At 36.1% G+C, this 15,904-nt stretch overlaps 1 protein-coding gene across 1 annotated transcript in view; it reads left to right on the top strand.

The window, feature by feature from the left end:
* Positions 1–15,418, top strand: part of LOC113046318 (BMP/retinoic acid-inducible neural-specific protein 3-like) — a 31,625-nt gene extending 16,207 nt beyond the window's left edge. The window contains exons 4-5 of the mRNA XM_026207212.1: positions 11,966–12,188; positions 12,759–15,418. Coding sequence (XP_026062997.1) covers positions 11,966–12,188; positions 12,759–13,878 — 1,343 coding nt within the window. The 3' untranslated portion in view covers positions 13,879–15,418. The remainder of the gene's footprint in view (positions 1–11,965; positions 12,189–12,758) is intronic.
* Positions 15,419–15,904: the final 486 nt, after the last annotated feature.

Raw genomic sequence — 15,904 nt, 5'->3', positions numbered from 1 at the left:
GGATAGGCTTTGATGCATGTTATATAAATTCATCAAACTCAAAAGGCACTCCAACAGTAATGAGAAAAGATTGAGTGGTTAATGGTGGGTGAGAAGTATAGGCTTTTTTTGCATGTCAGAGATGCTCAGTCAACGGCTACTTGTCATGTCCACACTTCATTTGTTCTGTCTTACTTGTTTTGGATGGGAAGCTTTACAATCAAGGTTTGCAGCTCTTTACTGTCCTTTTAAGTAATTTCTCCGGCTTCAGTCCATGTAACGTTAATGTTTGTACCACTGTCAGAAAATTGACTTTTCCATTATGGTGAGGTATGAAAGAGTTAAAGTTGAGATGGTTAGCAATTTATTTCTTCTGACAGGCCATACATTACCATATATTAGAGATATTTTTATTTATCAATGTCTTTATTGGATATAATTTCAGAGAATGTTGCATATTTAATTTATGCATGTTAATTTCCCCTATTTGTCTTATATTTTCATATAACACTCAAATAAATATAAACTTCACAGATTTAAATAAGGGGAAAAATCAATACATTATTTTTTTACCCCAATACATTATAATATTTTGCTGCCTAAATTCATTCTAAATTCACTGCATTTAGAATGATAATTTAGTTATTAGTTTGTTTGTTTACAAAATACAATATTATAAAATACAAAAAAGCATAAAGCGTACATATTTAATCAGTTGTGCCCATCTTCACTTATGTTAAATGCACTAAAATGTTACTCATAATTTAAAATCAGTATCTTTTTAATGTGACAACATGCATAACTTGGTCGATAACAGAATATATAGATGACACAAAGTAACAGCCTAACCCCTTTTTAAATTTCATCAAGTTTTTGCCCCCAGACCCTCGATTTATTTCTTATCAGTGAGAAAGAGCCTCTAATGTTGTTCAGTCAGCTTGTGGTTGTTGTGCATCACTATATGCATCCTTCAGCAGAGCTTGTGGTCCTCTAGGCGATATCTGTGAACCCAATAAAACTGTAATTGTATGGGTCAGATAGTGGCCTTTCCAATATCCAACAAATGTGACGGCAACCAAAACCAGCAGATATAGGGTGATCATGAGTCACTCTGGACCCAGTAAATACAATAAATCTGGTCAGGAGGAAAATAAATGGTAGCTGGCTGCATGCTATTTCCAGCATAGTTATCTTGTGATCGTAGTCTTTGTGCAAAGCATCCAGTCTGTGGACAGTTTTCACTGACAAGCAAATACTCAAACTCCAACACAAAGGATGTTTTTCAGGCTTTTTAGAAGAGGTTGCAAAATATAAATGTCAACCCTGAAAAATAAAAGTAGGATATGTGAACGTCACAGTATGACAGTTTGGTGTCACCTTGGTGCAATGACATGTGGAACAGCGAGATTAGGGCAGAGTTTATTCGCTTACTGCATGTCAAGTTGTCTTTAACGTGACTAAACTAAGTTCCACGCCTGACCTAAAACACGCAGAATGCAGCAAAAGAAGCATAACAGGGTCAAATTGTTCCGATTAAACAACATTGTTTGTGCTGCTTTACTGTCTGCGATTCACATAAGAAAATAACAAAAGAAAAGAGTAGATTTGCTTCTCAAAAAAAGCAAGCAAGAAAGAAACAGAAAGACAGGCCAACAAACACCATTTAAGTTGCTAATGGCTACAAATGCATTCTTCAAGAAGAAATCCTAAAAAAAAAAACATATCTTCACGCTCCCCCACTGGGATGGCTAAGATTTATGCTTTGCCAAGCTTTTTACTGGATTTTGGATATTTTATGTAATTGCTGGTACATCAGAATGGAAGAGAGCACTGGTGGTATTCCCTCGCTCTGTACAGCTCTGTTGAATTATAAATTTGCTTGGATCAATAAAAACCACTAATATTAGCATTCACACGTGTAGTGGTTGCTCTATAGTGGAGCAGGGAAATCAAGGTCATTTGCTTCCTCAGATCTCACGAAAGTAGAAAAGCAAGACAGACTAATTGGAAGTCATATCCGCAGTGTGATGATGATCATGATGATGAGTTTAAGCAGACATACATCATTTTCTCTGCAACTCTGAGCAGTCCATTCACTTGCCATCACTGACTGTTATAAATGTGAGAGATGCGATTCAGTGTGACACAGCAATGACAGGAGTTAAATATAGAGGAGACTGGGATAGTTGTCATGAGGTTGCATTATAAGGACTGCTGCTGAGTAGCTAGAAGGTTTGATTCCAAAAGTCCATTTACCTAAATGTATGTTCTCTCCACAAATGGTGTTGTAGGTATCAAAAATCTAGTTCATATTATATTATATTATATTATATTATATTATATTATATTATATTATATTATATTATATTATATTATATTATATTATATTATATTATATTATGAACTGGATTTTTATATAGATGTTTTTCTACAAACAAAAGTTACAATAACATATTTTTTGCTAGGTAGTATCAATAATATTGTTAATAAATACAATTACATCACTGTGCTATTTATTGGCCTATTATAATAATAATAATTATTATTATTTTATCAGTAATATTGTAAATAAATACAATTACATCATTGTGCTATTTATTGGCCTATTATAATTATTATTATGCAAATATGGTTATATAGATTAAAACAATATAAAAGATTTATCTAATATTACTGGTTTTAACTACATGAAAATGAGGATTCAAATTGAAAACCTGACACTCAAACACCAGAACCAGACACCAAATCTACAAGACCGTACGCTAATTATCTGCCTTTGGCAAATCTGATTATTTAACTTACAAAAACGCAAGGGCACATTTTATTTCACGTCTTCTGAACTGTTGACAACAAACACCCGCTTACCCCATTGAAAGGCTTGGAAGAGCAAGTACAATTTTTTATAAAACTCTGATTGGATTATTCTAAAGGAGGAAGTCACAAACACCTAGGATGCTTCGAGGGTAAGTAGAAGATGGACAAATTTTCATTCTCGGGTGGACTAACCCTTTAATAGTAGTATTATCCTCCTACGATAGCATCATTTATTTCATTTTATTCATCTGGGGGTCATCATGCCAAAATATATTCTCTCTCTTCTTTTCTCTTTTGATCTTAATTGTTTCAGTAAGTAGTAGAAACAGTTTGACAGCATTCGTTCAGCTGCAATAGCAGTGCAACAAAACAGAGCAAATAAGTTATGCCTTTGACAGCAAATACGCAACTCAAAGACTTGCAAGCACATCATAACCTCAGGGGCCCTGAAACAATACACATGCAATTAAATATTTACCTTTTCTTCTTTTCTGAGAAGATCTCTCAGAGATATGAACAACATTTAACGATTCTGATTGGATTCTGTCATTTATGTGCTTCAGTTCATTGTTTTGCGTATGTAAAGGAAGCAACATTTAACCACACACCTGCTCATTTCATAAGCCATCTGGACTCGTTTATATTATTTCTAGCATGTCTCTACAATCAAAATCATGGCTCATGTGAAAAACTACACATGCTAACAATATGTGAATACATAATATGCATATTTATCTCATAAGCACCATGCATACAGTTTTGTTTTTCAGTGCTAAATCCTGTGTACCAGGACTCCACTTCTCTGAAACTGCTTCCTCTCAAACCCAGAAAGCACTGCAGGTAATGAAAAAAAACAAACAAAAACAAAAAAAAAAACTATAGGCAGCTTACTCTTAATATCAAGGCATCCTTAGAGTAGAGAAAATAACACACACCAGACATTTAGTGATATCTAATGAAGTTAAATTGTATATTTGTGCAACGGTATCTCTTTTAATATATGGCTGTGACTTTGAATCACTCTCCTCAGGTGACAAGTTATTCGAAAATAGCTGCTCTTCCCACTTTAATTCGTCTCTCTGCGTGAGTAAAACTTCAAACAGTTACTTCAAATAAGTTCCAGACCACCTAATGCTTTTGTTTTTTTACAAAAAATCCTACTGACCTTGTGTGGAAGCTGAGAATAATATTTTATAATGGAATTCATAAGCGTATTGAGAGCGGAGAGAGAGTTTATAACTCTGTGAGTGATGGAATACTGAGTGAGACCTGCTTTACTCACGTACTGCAGACGAGAGGAGACTTTGTTTTCTTCAGAACCTGTCTTCTTCTTTAGCTTATCATTTTTGAGCACCAATAACCGACAATAAGCTCTTATTCAACAAAAATAAACAGGAAAATTGTATATTTGTGTGATTTTGTAAATTAAAAATCAACCATACCAAATCTTTGAAAGTATAAAAAATTATATTATTTTATTTTATTAAGCACCACCTTTTACTAACAATTAAATAATAAAATAAAATGTGCGAGGCCCAATGCTGTACCCTATTTCTATGCTGTTTCTGTTTTTGTTCAAGCAAAAGTAATAGCATATGCTATACATTAAGCTATCAGTAGGGGTTAGCTAATTTGAGTCCAAATGATGGATTGGAGTTTCTAAATAAACTTATATTTACACTCATCAAACTTACTATTAAAGTAAAATATTTGTTTGTTATTTTTCTTAAAATAATTTAGGTAGCAAGGTTGAATGGTTGAGATTTATGAACGCAGAAAACACAGTATAGTTTGTGTAACAACTGGAAAAAAATGGAATGAGATTATTTACTTGTCCTCCAGCCGTGCTGTAGGAAAGCTCCAAATAACATTATTACCAAATTCATAGAGGATGCCAGTATAGCTAGATCCCTGCTGAGCCGCAATAATTTACAGCTAAACTGAACCATGCAAACTACAGTACCAACAAACTTATCCTCCAGCCAAGAGAGAGAAAATATGCAACTTAACTTTACTTTCTGAACTCACATGCGTTCCTATCATCTCGAGGAAGTCACACATTGTAATTCCTCTCGCTGTAATGATGCAGGCAGTGGCTTGTATGACAGCACAGTCCATTCGGTTTTGATGAATATGCTGCAGCCACCCACCGATGCCTGTTTTAGGTTTTAAGGGTTCAATTCATCCTGCTGGCCCATTTAAGTTCAGACCAAGCCTCAGTGCACCTCAAACTCATAATGACATGGTGGCCTGATATGCTACATGGTAATGGCCTATTAAGAAAAACAAGCAGCACTATAATTTCTGCTAACATAGAAGCATGGGGTGATTAAAATAAACATAATTTTACTTAAACCAAGAAAACCCAGGCTGCAACATGATTATGTATGCTTTTAGAAATTTATGTCACTTTTGATAGCATGGCACATAAGTCTTTTTTAAAACCGACTATAAAAAAATGCTTATATGTTTAGTGGAATGGTGTACTCTACCATAGATCCCACAGTACACATGTTTTCTTTTCTTGCAGTCTTTTTCTTTTTTCCTCTCTTGTGAGTGTACTTTGCAACTACGGACATAATTATAAATTTACGATATGTCGCGGCACAATGCCCGCTGCCAATATTTTACAACTTACGAGCAAGCATTTCAAGTGTTTTATGCTCCTCTCCAGACTTTGATAGGCAAAAATTACTGTCTTAGTTAGGATTGATCTCCTTTATGAGTTTTTGGAGGCTGAGACCTCAACAACACAGCTTGGCCTTGCTGAAAGCACCCACCGGAGTACCATAAGCAGTGACCGCAGTGCACAGCCCCAAGACAAAGAGGCTAAAGGCCCTATATTTATGGCTCAGGGTTCCAGCAACAGCAAAAGCGAGCAACAAGGAGTATATTTCAGTGACTGCTTTGGAGCTCTGATGACAGCTGGGATGGAGGAAACAGTATTTTATCAGAGACAAGCACCTGCGACGATCCATTCTTATTCTAAAATATACAGACTCTTTCAACATGCATCTACAGTATGCATTAAGATGGAATGCCAGGCCTGGCGTTTCTTGTTTAGCATTTATAGAAAGATGTGGCATTGTGTTCCTTTTCTTTCTTTCTTTCTTTCTTTTTTTTTTTTTTTTTTTTTTTTGTTGCAGCACAAAATAAAAAAAAAATCTTTTTTTTTAGGTTTTTTAATTTTACACCCACAATGACATATCCATATGCAGTGTTATTTTTTCACAGTTTGAGTCATAGCTTCATCTTTTGAAGCAAATTTAGTCTTTTAGTGAAGTTTAGTCTGACAAAGACTGCATGCAATTGTAGCAAAGTATAAAATTTGGTTATAAAGTGCTAAATCAAACTAAACACAAATTTACAAATGAAAAGTATTATGAAATCCTGAGCTCCTGGAATAACATAATAATAATAATAATAATAATAATAATAATAATAATTATAAATTATTAAATAAATAATTGTACTTATTGCATTTAATTGTAAATTAAGTTTTTCTCTTTCTCTTTTCTGTATATTTATTCATATATTTGTAAACCTATGTTTTAATTTAAATAGTGACACAATTTTTATTTTGGGGTGATTATTTCACATTGTAATACTCCATTTTTATGTTTGTGTCCACTGTTGACGTCTGTGTTCGTTAACGAAGATTTCTGTCTGCAATTTAGCATTTCACCTTGGCAGGGTTTGCATTTAACTGTTTTAAAAGGAAAAATTGTGCAGTAATTTTGTCGCTGAGTTTAGCATTGTATATTTACAAAACACAAACTTTTGTTTGTCAGTAATAAAGAAGGATGATTAAAAGGCTTGGGCCGATGCCTGGAAATGTACCAACACATATGAATGTGGTTCTCACTGAAGATGTGTTAAGTCGGTGAGTCCATGAAAATCTGTCATTGTCTCATTGCCAAGTTTATTTCACTACCTCAGTTCCTTCCACAGACTTCAAAACGGTGTCTTCTTCATGTCACAAATGTCTTCTTGCACAATTACAGGGAAAACTCAATTCTGCATTAATGTTCAGGGAAAAAAAATGTTCCCGGTTGACTGATTAACAGAGTGAATATCCTTCATTTCATTCTAACACTGCAAGAAATGTTTACTCAGAACCCTGTCACCAGTCAGCATCTCCAGACGAGCTCTAAATCAGCTCTAAATCAGCTACCCTGCCGCTACCTGTGCTTTGATCAATCTGTGAATTATGCCCTGTCCTCTGAGAGCCTCCAAATTTTTACCGGCTTTAAAATCATATTCCACTTGGAGATATAAAAGATGTACAGTATAGAGGCAAGGCAGCACTGTGTTCTGCAGGGTGTCCTGTAAAGATAACACGATCACTTCCTTTCAAGAAGAGGGAAATGCGCTCATTTGAAAATAATATACAGGCGTCCTTATTGTTGTGAAAAAAATCACAACATTAATAAGCTGAAGGGCACAGGGTCTTTTTTATCTTCTCTGTCCTGATTAACAATTTAATTACATTTCAAACAGTCTGTATATTTTTCAAAAGACAGTAAACTAGAAGAAAAAAACCTCAACACAACTTGTATTTTACTTTGCATTAAATGGAACTCCTGTGTCGTTTGTGGCTGAAAGTTATGTTTCTTGCTATTTAGATGCAAAACAGTTCATTATAGGTGTAATGAATTTGCGAGCCCATTTGCATCTGATGAAAAAAATATAAGGCCATGTTACAATAGGTAATTTCAGCAACATTGTCTGCATCTCTTTTCAGCATGATATCAAAAGTTAAAGTTCTTCGGTGCATCTACTTGTGAATAGTTTGCATCGCACTGATGGTTTGCTTATAATTACAAAACTAAATCAGGCCATACCTGCAGGGAAGCTTGGCTCAGTTAGACAGCTGTCTAATGCACAAAAAAAGGCAGATCACTGCAGCTTTATGCACAAAATCAACACATTAAGCTGAAGTCTAAAAACAGAACTTTAAAACAGAATATCTTATAGAAAGGAGAAAACAAATAATTGCCAAATGGGACAAGTTGTCACAATGAAACATGTCAATAAATCTCAGAATAAGCTAAATCTAAATAATAAAACAAAGCATAAAGCAGCATGTAAGCATTAAAAGATGTGCCATGGAAAAAAAATATAATTTCATCATCAGTTCATTTTATTTTTTTGTCTTTCATTTGTGCATTTATTAATTTGCTTGTTTGTTTATTTTAAGAACATAGTGTGAAAGGAAGTCTTTCTAATCTTGACTGGATAGCCAGTCTCAGTGATGATACTCTGTGATAGTTTTGTAGTTGAGAGTCTATAGTTACATCAGCAGACATTATTGATTCCTTTTCCTCCAGCTGTCTTTGTAGTTTTCAAAGTCCATATCATGCGGAGAAACAACACCGGATGCTATATAAGAAATAACTGTATGGCACAGTGTAAATGTCAAAGTGTTCTCCTCTTTTGCAGTGTTTGTTGGTTCATGGTAAAACTGAACTCACATGTACATAGAACTAACTTAATAGAAATGAATAGAAAAATTTACGTTAACAAAGAAGGTGACAAATCGTTACTAACTTAGCTATTTGTTTAGTAACCTAACCTAAATATGTCTTATATTCATTTGATATTTCAAACATTGAAACACTTATTTGATAAAAAAAAAAAAAAGTTAGGCTTGAATTGAACACAAATCCCATATTTTCAATATAGCTCCTGATGCTTGGACTGCACTGTATAATGAACATGAATGCCATTATATTCTTGAACATGCATAAATGCCAGTAATTTCCCTTCTCTCCTCATTCATATAAATCTGAAGTACTAATGTACAAAATGAGAATGTGTTTTGAGGAAAATAACCTCATCATTCCATATGACATTTTTAGGAAGGGCTAAATAGTTCATAAATTTGAACATAAAGTCATAAATGCCAGAACAAAGCAGAAAAGGGGAGAAAAGTTCAAATTGTAAATGTGTTGTGAATAATGAGATCTCCAGCTGAATGTGGGCAAGAAGAAGATATAAAGATGAGGAAAAGATAGAGACAAGCAGAGAAATTCGACTAAAGAGTAGAAGGCAAAAGGGAGAAAGGGAGTGAGAAAATCTCATAAAAGCACTGCTGCTTATGCCTACATTGTATGTGGGAATAGGACGGCAGGTTATGATCAGATACAGAATTAACTGCTGTGGTTTTACATTAGCATACCACAACCCTGATCTCAGCCCCTCTAGGTTTAGGTTTGGAATATACATGTATATTATAAATGCTCGTTTTTGTTGTCACATAATGATAGCATATGTGCGGCAGATCTCATTCATGGAGTGATGTTCAGATGGAAGAATCATCTGAATACTGTACAATTACTGTAAAATAAAATAAATTATTTATTATTTATTTATTTATTTATTAAATAATTAAATATTGAGCTCATTCAGTCAAGGATTTCAAGGCTTTCTAACTTTTTGAAGCATTATATTATATTTTCTGTTATTCATCTTTTTTAAAAAGTAAGTGTAGTTATTTACAGAATGAAGCAGAAATTATATTATTTAATGGGGTCATATGACGTTGCTAAAAAGTACATTATTTTGTGTATATGGTGTAAAGAAATGTGTTTATGCTGTTTAAGGTAAAAAAAAAACACATCATTTTCCACATACTGTACATTATTGTTTTTCCTCTATACCCCGCCTTTCTAAAACACATTGAATTTTACAAAGCTCAACAGTCTGAAAAGCGAGGTGTGCTCTGATTGGCCAGCTATCCAGTGCGATGTGATTGGCTGAATACCTCAAGCGTGTTACAGAAATTTTACGCCCCTCACCATACTGTGATGCCAAACAAAACCAAGAAAACCCAATCCAAACAAAGCATTTGTTGCATTCAGTGGGGACAGAATTACTGATAATAATAACTTATACTGTTTACACGTTGCATTGCATAGTGCTGCGTAAACATAAAACCATGTCTGCATTTGTGATCAGAGAAACAGAAAACAACAAGCACAACTCTACACTGCTCAAAACTCGTGTCTGAATAGTCAGTGGCAATTTCTTTAAATAGGAAAACATACTTACAGGCTGCGACTCGGAACAGCCGGCATTGTAGGCTACTCTCCCATTTCCGGAAATAGGGATGCATAAAATGCGTCGCACAAACACAAATATTTGGGTTGAACTGTTTTGGAACACTGTTGTTAATATAGCTTAACCGCTGATTTCTAGTTATTTCCACTTTTGGAAGACCAAACAAAGTACTTTCCCATTCACAATGAAACACACAGCGTCTCTACGACATGGGGGCTGCAGCAGCAACAATACTACAGCAAGAATCAAAATTATGCCTTTTTTCTTTGCATAAACATTTGGGTGGCATTATGCGAATCTTCCCACACAGTGATGTAGACGTGGGGGCATGTTTAAATGAGGCGTTTTCGGAGGGCATGGGGGTGTCTTAACTTTTGAATATACTTTGGGTTTGAGATTTTAGTTTTTGTAACTTTAGGGATCTTATCTATTCACAAACTGCTTGTAACACTCCAAAGAGAAAGAAAAACTTGAAATCGCATCATATGACCCCTTTAATAGTATCCTATTCAGTAACAAGAGCTATTTCAATTAGTATTGCATTATAAATACACATTATCCTCATGAAAAATACCCAGGATGGCTTGAAGAACATAGATAAACCATATACTGTTGCATTCGTGTGCTGATTCTCTTCACGTTTCATCAATCAACCATTCCCATCCGCACGCTAATCAGCCACAGTGATAGTTGGATGCTTTTGGCCATATAAGGGATTTGCTGGAAAATCTCACTTTTGGACTTTGTGTACACCCTCAATTAAATTCAATTCAGTTCAGTACTTGCTTAACTGGCATGACAGTTGTTAAAATATATTGCCATTACCACAGCATAGTGTTTACATAGAATCTAGAGATATGTACAGTGATGTATTTAATAAATAATAATGATAATAATAACAAAATCATAATAAATGCATGTATATACATTAAACAAAAAATATAGTAAATCAACATTTTAGAATTCTATAAACAGTTTAAAATTCATTGTGCTGTGTGGGCATGTGTGTGTTAGTGGACGCATCACTGATTTGTTGACTACTCCCTCTTTTTGTGACAGGCATGTATCTTGCTGCTATTAAGATACAATCTCTCTATTTTTTTACTTAACTAAAAAGTGTTTGCCATATATTTATGTAATTTTTTTAAATGAATGTGTTCAGTGGAAATGTTTTCATTAAATAGGTTTAACATGCACTCATTAATCATTAATAGTTTTATATAGCCAACATCACATTAGCAGACAACATGATTGTGCACTTCCAGACCTCCCTGATAATTGTAATGCAATTAAGTTGTGCCTGGTCACTGTAAGCTTTTCCTCTGCTGTCAGAATCAAACAGAGACACATGCTTAGACAAAATGACATGGGAAAAAAGAAGAACGAGGGAGTCTGAGCTAAAACTGAGCTTAACTGACAGTCTGAGCCAATGCTAATGTTATCTCTGTGATTTAGTCTTGTGTGTGGGAGCCTCTGGGCTCAGCGCTCATGGGATCATTGCACATTGTAATGCCCTGTGACACCAATGGAACTCTTTCTCCAAGGCCTTACAATTGGTGCCCGTTTCCTCAGTGTTGTGCAAATGTCTTCATTTCTCTCAGTTTCTGAGGGATTCTAATGTCTTTTTAAGTGGCCCGAATGCATTTCTGGATAACTCATATTTGATAATTTCCCTAATGTAATGCTGTTTCTAGCTTGTACAACATTTTGCAGTGGAAGGTGTTGGGAAATTCTGTTGAGAGTTTTTCAACTGAACTGTCTGTGCTGAAGACAAATTGTGTTGTCCTTATTTCAAGTAGTGATCAATCACCAGTGCACAATGATTGCTTAAGTTTTAATAAAACCATACTTTGTTGCTGGTATATAGTTACAGTAGGTGACATGTACTCATGCCATATGATTAACGTTACTGCGTCTGCTGTTTTTCTTCCTATAACACCCACAATGAGTCGCTCAATAACTCACACATTCATATTATGAACCATCTCATGTACTCTCATCACACTATTTTTGAAGCTCATAACAGCTCAATATAATTCATTCACCTTCACCAAGGTTCCACAGTAATAATAACCATAATAACTTTTCTCACTCTCCTTCTGTTTTTCAGATGAGTTCAAGGCCTTTCTCAAGAAATTGCCAGCAGATCATTTTTTAAACACCTCTGCTGTCTTAAAGTTCTGGACGTCAGATCTGGTCCTGCAGAGACGTTATGGTCTGCTGGAGGCGAGCACTAAAGTGGTGCTGGGAAAAGCCATCAAGATAGTGCGCAAACTCTTCGCTCTCAGCAAGCGCTGTCCTACACAGCCAAAGATCAGCCTACCTAGAGAAAGGTATGAGGCCATACAATCTTTTTTTTTTTTTTTTTTCATTGCAAAACATTTAAGATAGTATGTATAATGTGAGTTTCAATTAAATGTATAGTTCTTTTTTGTTAGTTTTTTTTTTTCTGCCGGCCAACAGAAAGGGCATGTTATACAAGTAATTTTATTTATGTATGCATGGCATTAAGTATGCATCAAAAGTTGTGAAGTGAGTAGGAAGTTAATGGAGAGCCCATGGAGTTGGAGCATTTATTTAAGTGACTTGCCTATCGCTAAATTGAATGAAAGAGAATAAAAAGAATGCACCGTCTCATCACATGCTTCCCAAAAGCTTTTAAAGACTAACTTCCTCTACTGCTTAATTAAGAACAATTTGCATTTGTCAAAGAACGGGCCATCAGCACTCGATAAATATTCGTATCAATCAGCAAGAGGAAATAAATGCCTCATTTACCACAAAGAAAATAAGGCCGATGTCAAGTCTTCACTGAACAATTTTAACATGTTAGTGAACAATTTTTCATGTCAGCGAAGCTCGGAATTCTTTCTTGTCTGTAATTATCACCTTCTTCCTTGCAGGACTCTGGGTTTTTGGCTCAACAAAGCCCAGTCTCTGTTGTACTGCAGTGAGCATGGTGTGTACGGCACCTTCTCTGAGGAAATGCAGGGCTGCATCTGCGCCGCTGAGCAGCGCACTGTCTGCCAGGGCAACGTGCCATGTAAGGTGGGTGAGGGGACCCTCTGCTCGTCCTGCGCCCCAGACAACATCACCCGCTGTGGCACATGCCTCCCAGGCAGCATCCTCCATATGGGATTCTGTCGTCCCAATATTGCCAACTCTTTGGACCACTACGTCAACTTTGACTTTGACATGCCGGACGCAGAAATGCGTTACCTCCTCCAAAGGCTCGACAGCCGCATGGAGGTCCACGCCATCTACATCAGCAACGACGTGCGTCTGGGCAGCTGGTTCAATCCGGCATGGAGAAAGCGCATGCTGCTCACTCTCAAGAGCAACAAGAACAAGTCCAACCTCATCCACATGCTGATGGGAATTTCTTTCCAGATCTGTTCCACCAAGAACAGCACGCTGGAACCCGTGCCTGCTATCTATGTCAACCCCTTCGGGGGCAGCCACTCCGAGAGCTGGTTCATGCCCATCAACCAGCAGGACTTCCCAGACTGGGAAAGAACTAAATTGGATGCCTCACTCCAGTGCTATAACTGGACCCTCGCTCTTGGTAGCAAGTGGAAGTCCTTCTTTGAAACGGTGCACATTTACCTGCGCAGTCGCATAATCACAGATGATCCCACCGCCAACGAGACGCTTTTTTATGAGCCACTGGACCTGGATGACCACTCGGCCAACCTGGGCTACATGAAAATCAATAGCCTGAAGGTCTTTGGCTACAGCATGCACTTTGATCCAGAGGGGATCAAGGACCTGATCCTGCAGTTGGACTACCCGTACACGCAGGGTTCGCAGGATGCGGCCTTCCTGATGCTTCTGGAAATGAGGGACCGCATTAACCGGCTCTCTCCTCCGGGAGCCCAGCAACTGGACCTCTTCTCCTGCCTGCTGAGGCACAGACTAAAGCTTACGTCCAGCGAGGTGGTGCGCATACGAGAAGCGCTACAGAATTTCAACGCCAAGCTCCCCAACTCCACCGAGCCAGAACTCAGCCAGCTGTGCAGCTAGCTCAAATGAGCCTCTGTTGCTCATTTTTGCCTGCCTGTGAGAATGTATTTGTAAATGTAATGAGAGAGGAAGGGAAAAGAAACATATTGTCAGTGTGCGTGTAAATGTTTGTGGATGAGATTGTCTTTGAATCCTCTTACCTTGGGCAGCAATTGTAAGAAGCTAAATTTTTGATTGTGACTGATACAGGAGAGTACCTTAGAAGCTGTATGTTCCAGGAATAGTCCCTTGCTGGGAAAAGCTTGTTGGATCTAGCCTACAGTCAAACTACTTAGTGTCTTTGAGAAAGGGTTCCTTTTGAGACAAAGGGGATTTTAAATAAGTGGACTGCCTCTACATGATTCATGAAAAAGAACACTTTAAGTGAGAATACACAGCTATGATTTCTTAACACATATGCGCTGAAGTTGTAGTTATTCTTGGTGATGTCATTGTTGAAGACGAATCCAGAGAATCGATCTATTCCGGTGTAAAGTGTCGGAGCACAGTGGTCCAATGGTAATAACAATCAGCAAAGAATCAGATCCGTGCTTTTCTATTTTATCTGGAGTCGCAAATCCTGTATTGTGAGATCTGTATATCTGTATTTAATGTGGGACTGAATTGACAGAATGTTGAATAGAAATTCATTTGTGTTCAGAGATATTGCTAAACCAAAAGGTAAACATGAAAGCAAATTGATTTTTTTTTTTATGTTCACTGAAATCTCTTTTGAGAAGGCAACCTTAAGGTTGCAGTACATATTAACAATATTGTTTTGAACAGGTTTGTGGGCTGCTTTGTAAATACTCCTCATCTCATTTAAGACGTGAAAAGCGCCACATTGCTTCTTGGATATATACAGATAAACACCAACATTTGTAATTTTTTGAAAGTGCAAAATTCAAAAACAAAAAAAAAAACAAAAAAAAAAACATACATTTCAACACAAAACAATTGCCTTACAAAGTGAAGTCTCTGTTCTGATATCAAAGCACACCTGGCTGTATGTCTCTCTCTTTAAGAAAGAAAAAAAATTCTTTCTTTTTTCCATTAATATTAAATTCTGAGTTCAATTACAGTGACTTCTTTTTTTTTCTAATTGAAGTATTATATGAGGAGTGCATTACATGTCATCTATGTGCAAATACAGAGTAACATTTGCATCACCTGGTTCAATAGCTTTGTTTTCCACAACATGTCCCTGCTTTTCTATTAGACATATGATGATGTGAAGATGCATAACTGTAATACATGAATTAATTTAGTATCTCTACATCTAGAGGCAGTTATTTCCACTCAGCATTTAATAACCATACATGTACTGCTTAAGTGTTCTTGATTAAGTTACTTGGGTTGTAGCATTTGTCAGCACAAACAACCACAGAATTACAGCCTTTGACAACACAGAGCATTTATCACTGCTTTTTATATAAAACTGGAATGTGTGGAAATGTCTGTGAAAATTGCGTATATGCATCAACATAAAAAAAATAGATCAGTTTTCTGTCAAGATAAGATGGATCGCTCAATATATGGGGAGCAACTTTTACAGTGCTACGTAAAAAAAAAAAAGCGAATAAAAAAGTGCAATTTATGCGGTTGTCATGGAGAGCTCTAGGACTTTCACATCGTCTGTCACGATATATCTGTGACTCAGCTGTGAAGGGGGAAATATTCTCTCTAAATTCAGAAGATGGAAATCACAGGGAGTCTGTAAATATGAATTGTTTATCTTAATGTCTAAGACAGGAATCAGTTTTCACCCTTCAACAAATTGTCAAGACAGTGAAGGGCGTTTTATCAATCACAACAGCCCTATGTAAACTGGCATAGCCTCGTTCTTGAGAAACAGAGTCAAAAAATTTCTGTATTTTATGATTTATAACTAAACCACCTGACATTAAAATGTAGTTTTGGTAACACTTTATAATAACTTTCATAAATTTTACTTATAAACTATATTTACATAAATACTCTATACTACCGTCCAAAGGTTTGGGATTGGTACGTTTTTTTTAAAGAAATATTTCAATATTTTTGTGTC

The sequence above is a fragment of the Carassius auratus genome, chromosome 27, assembly GCF_003368295.1.
Source record: "Carassius auratus strain Wakin chromosome 27, ASM336829v1, whole genome shotgun sequence".
Taxonomy (NCBI): domain Eukaryota; kingdom Metazoa; phylum Chordata; class Actinopteri; order Cypriniformes; family Cyprinidae; genus Carassius; species Carassius auratus.
This window is presented reverse-complemented; position numbering and strand designations above follow the sequence as displayed.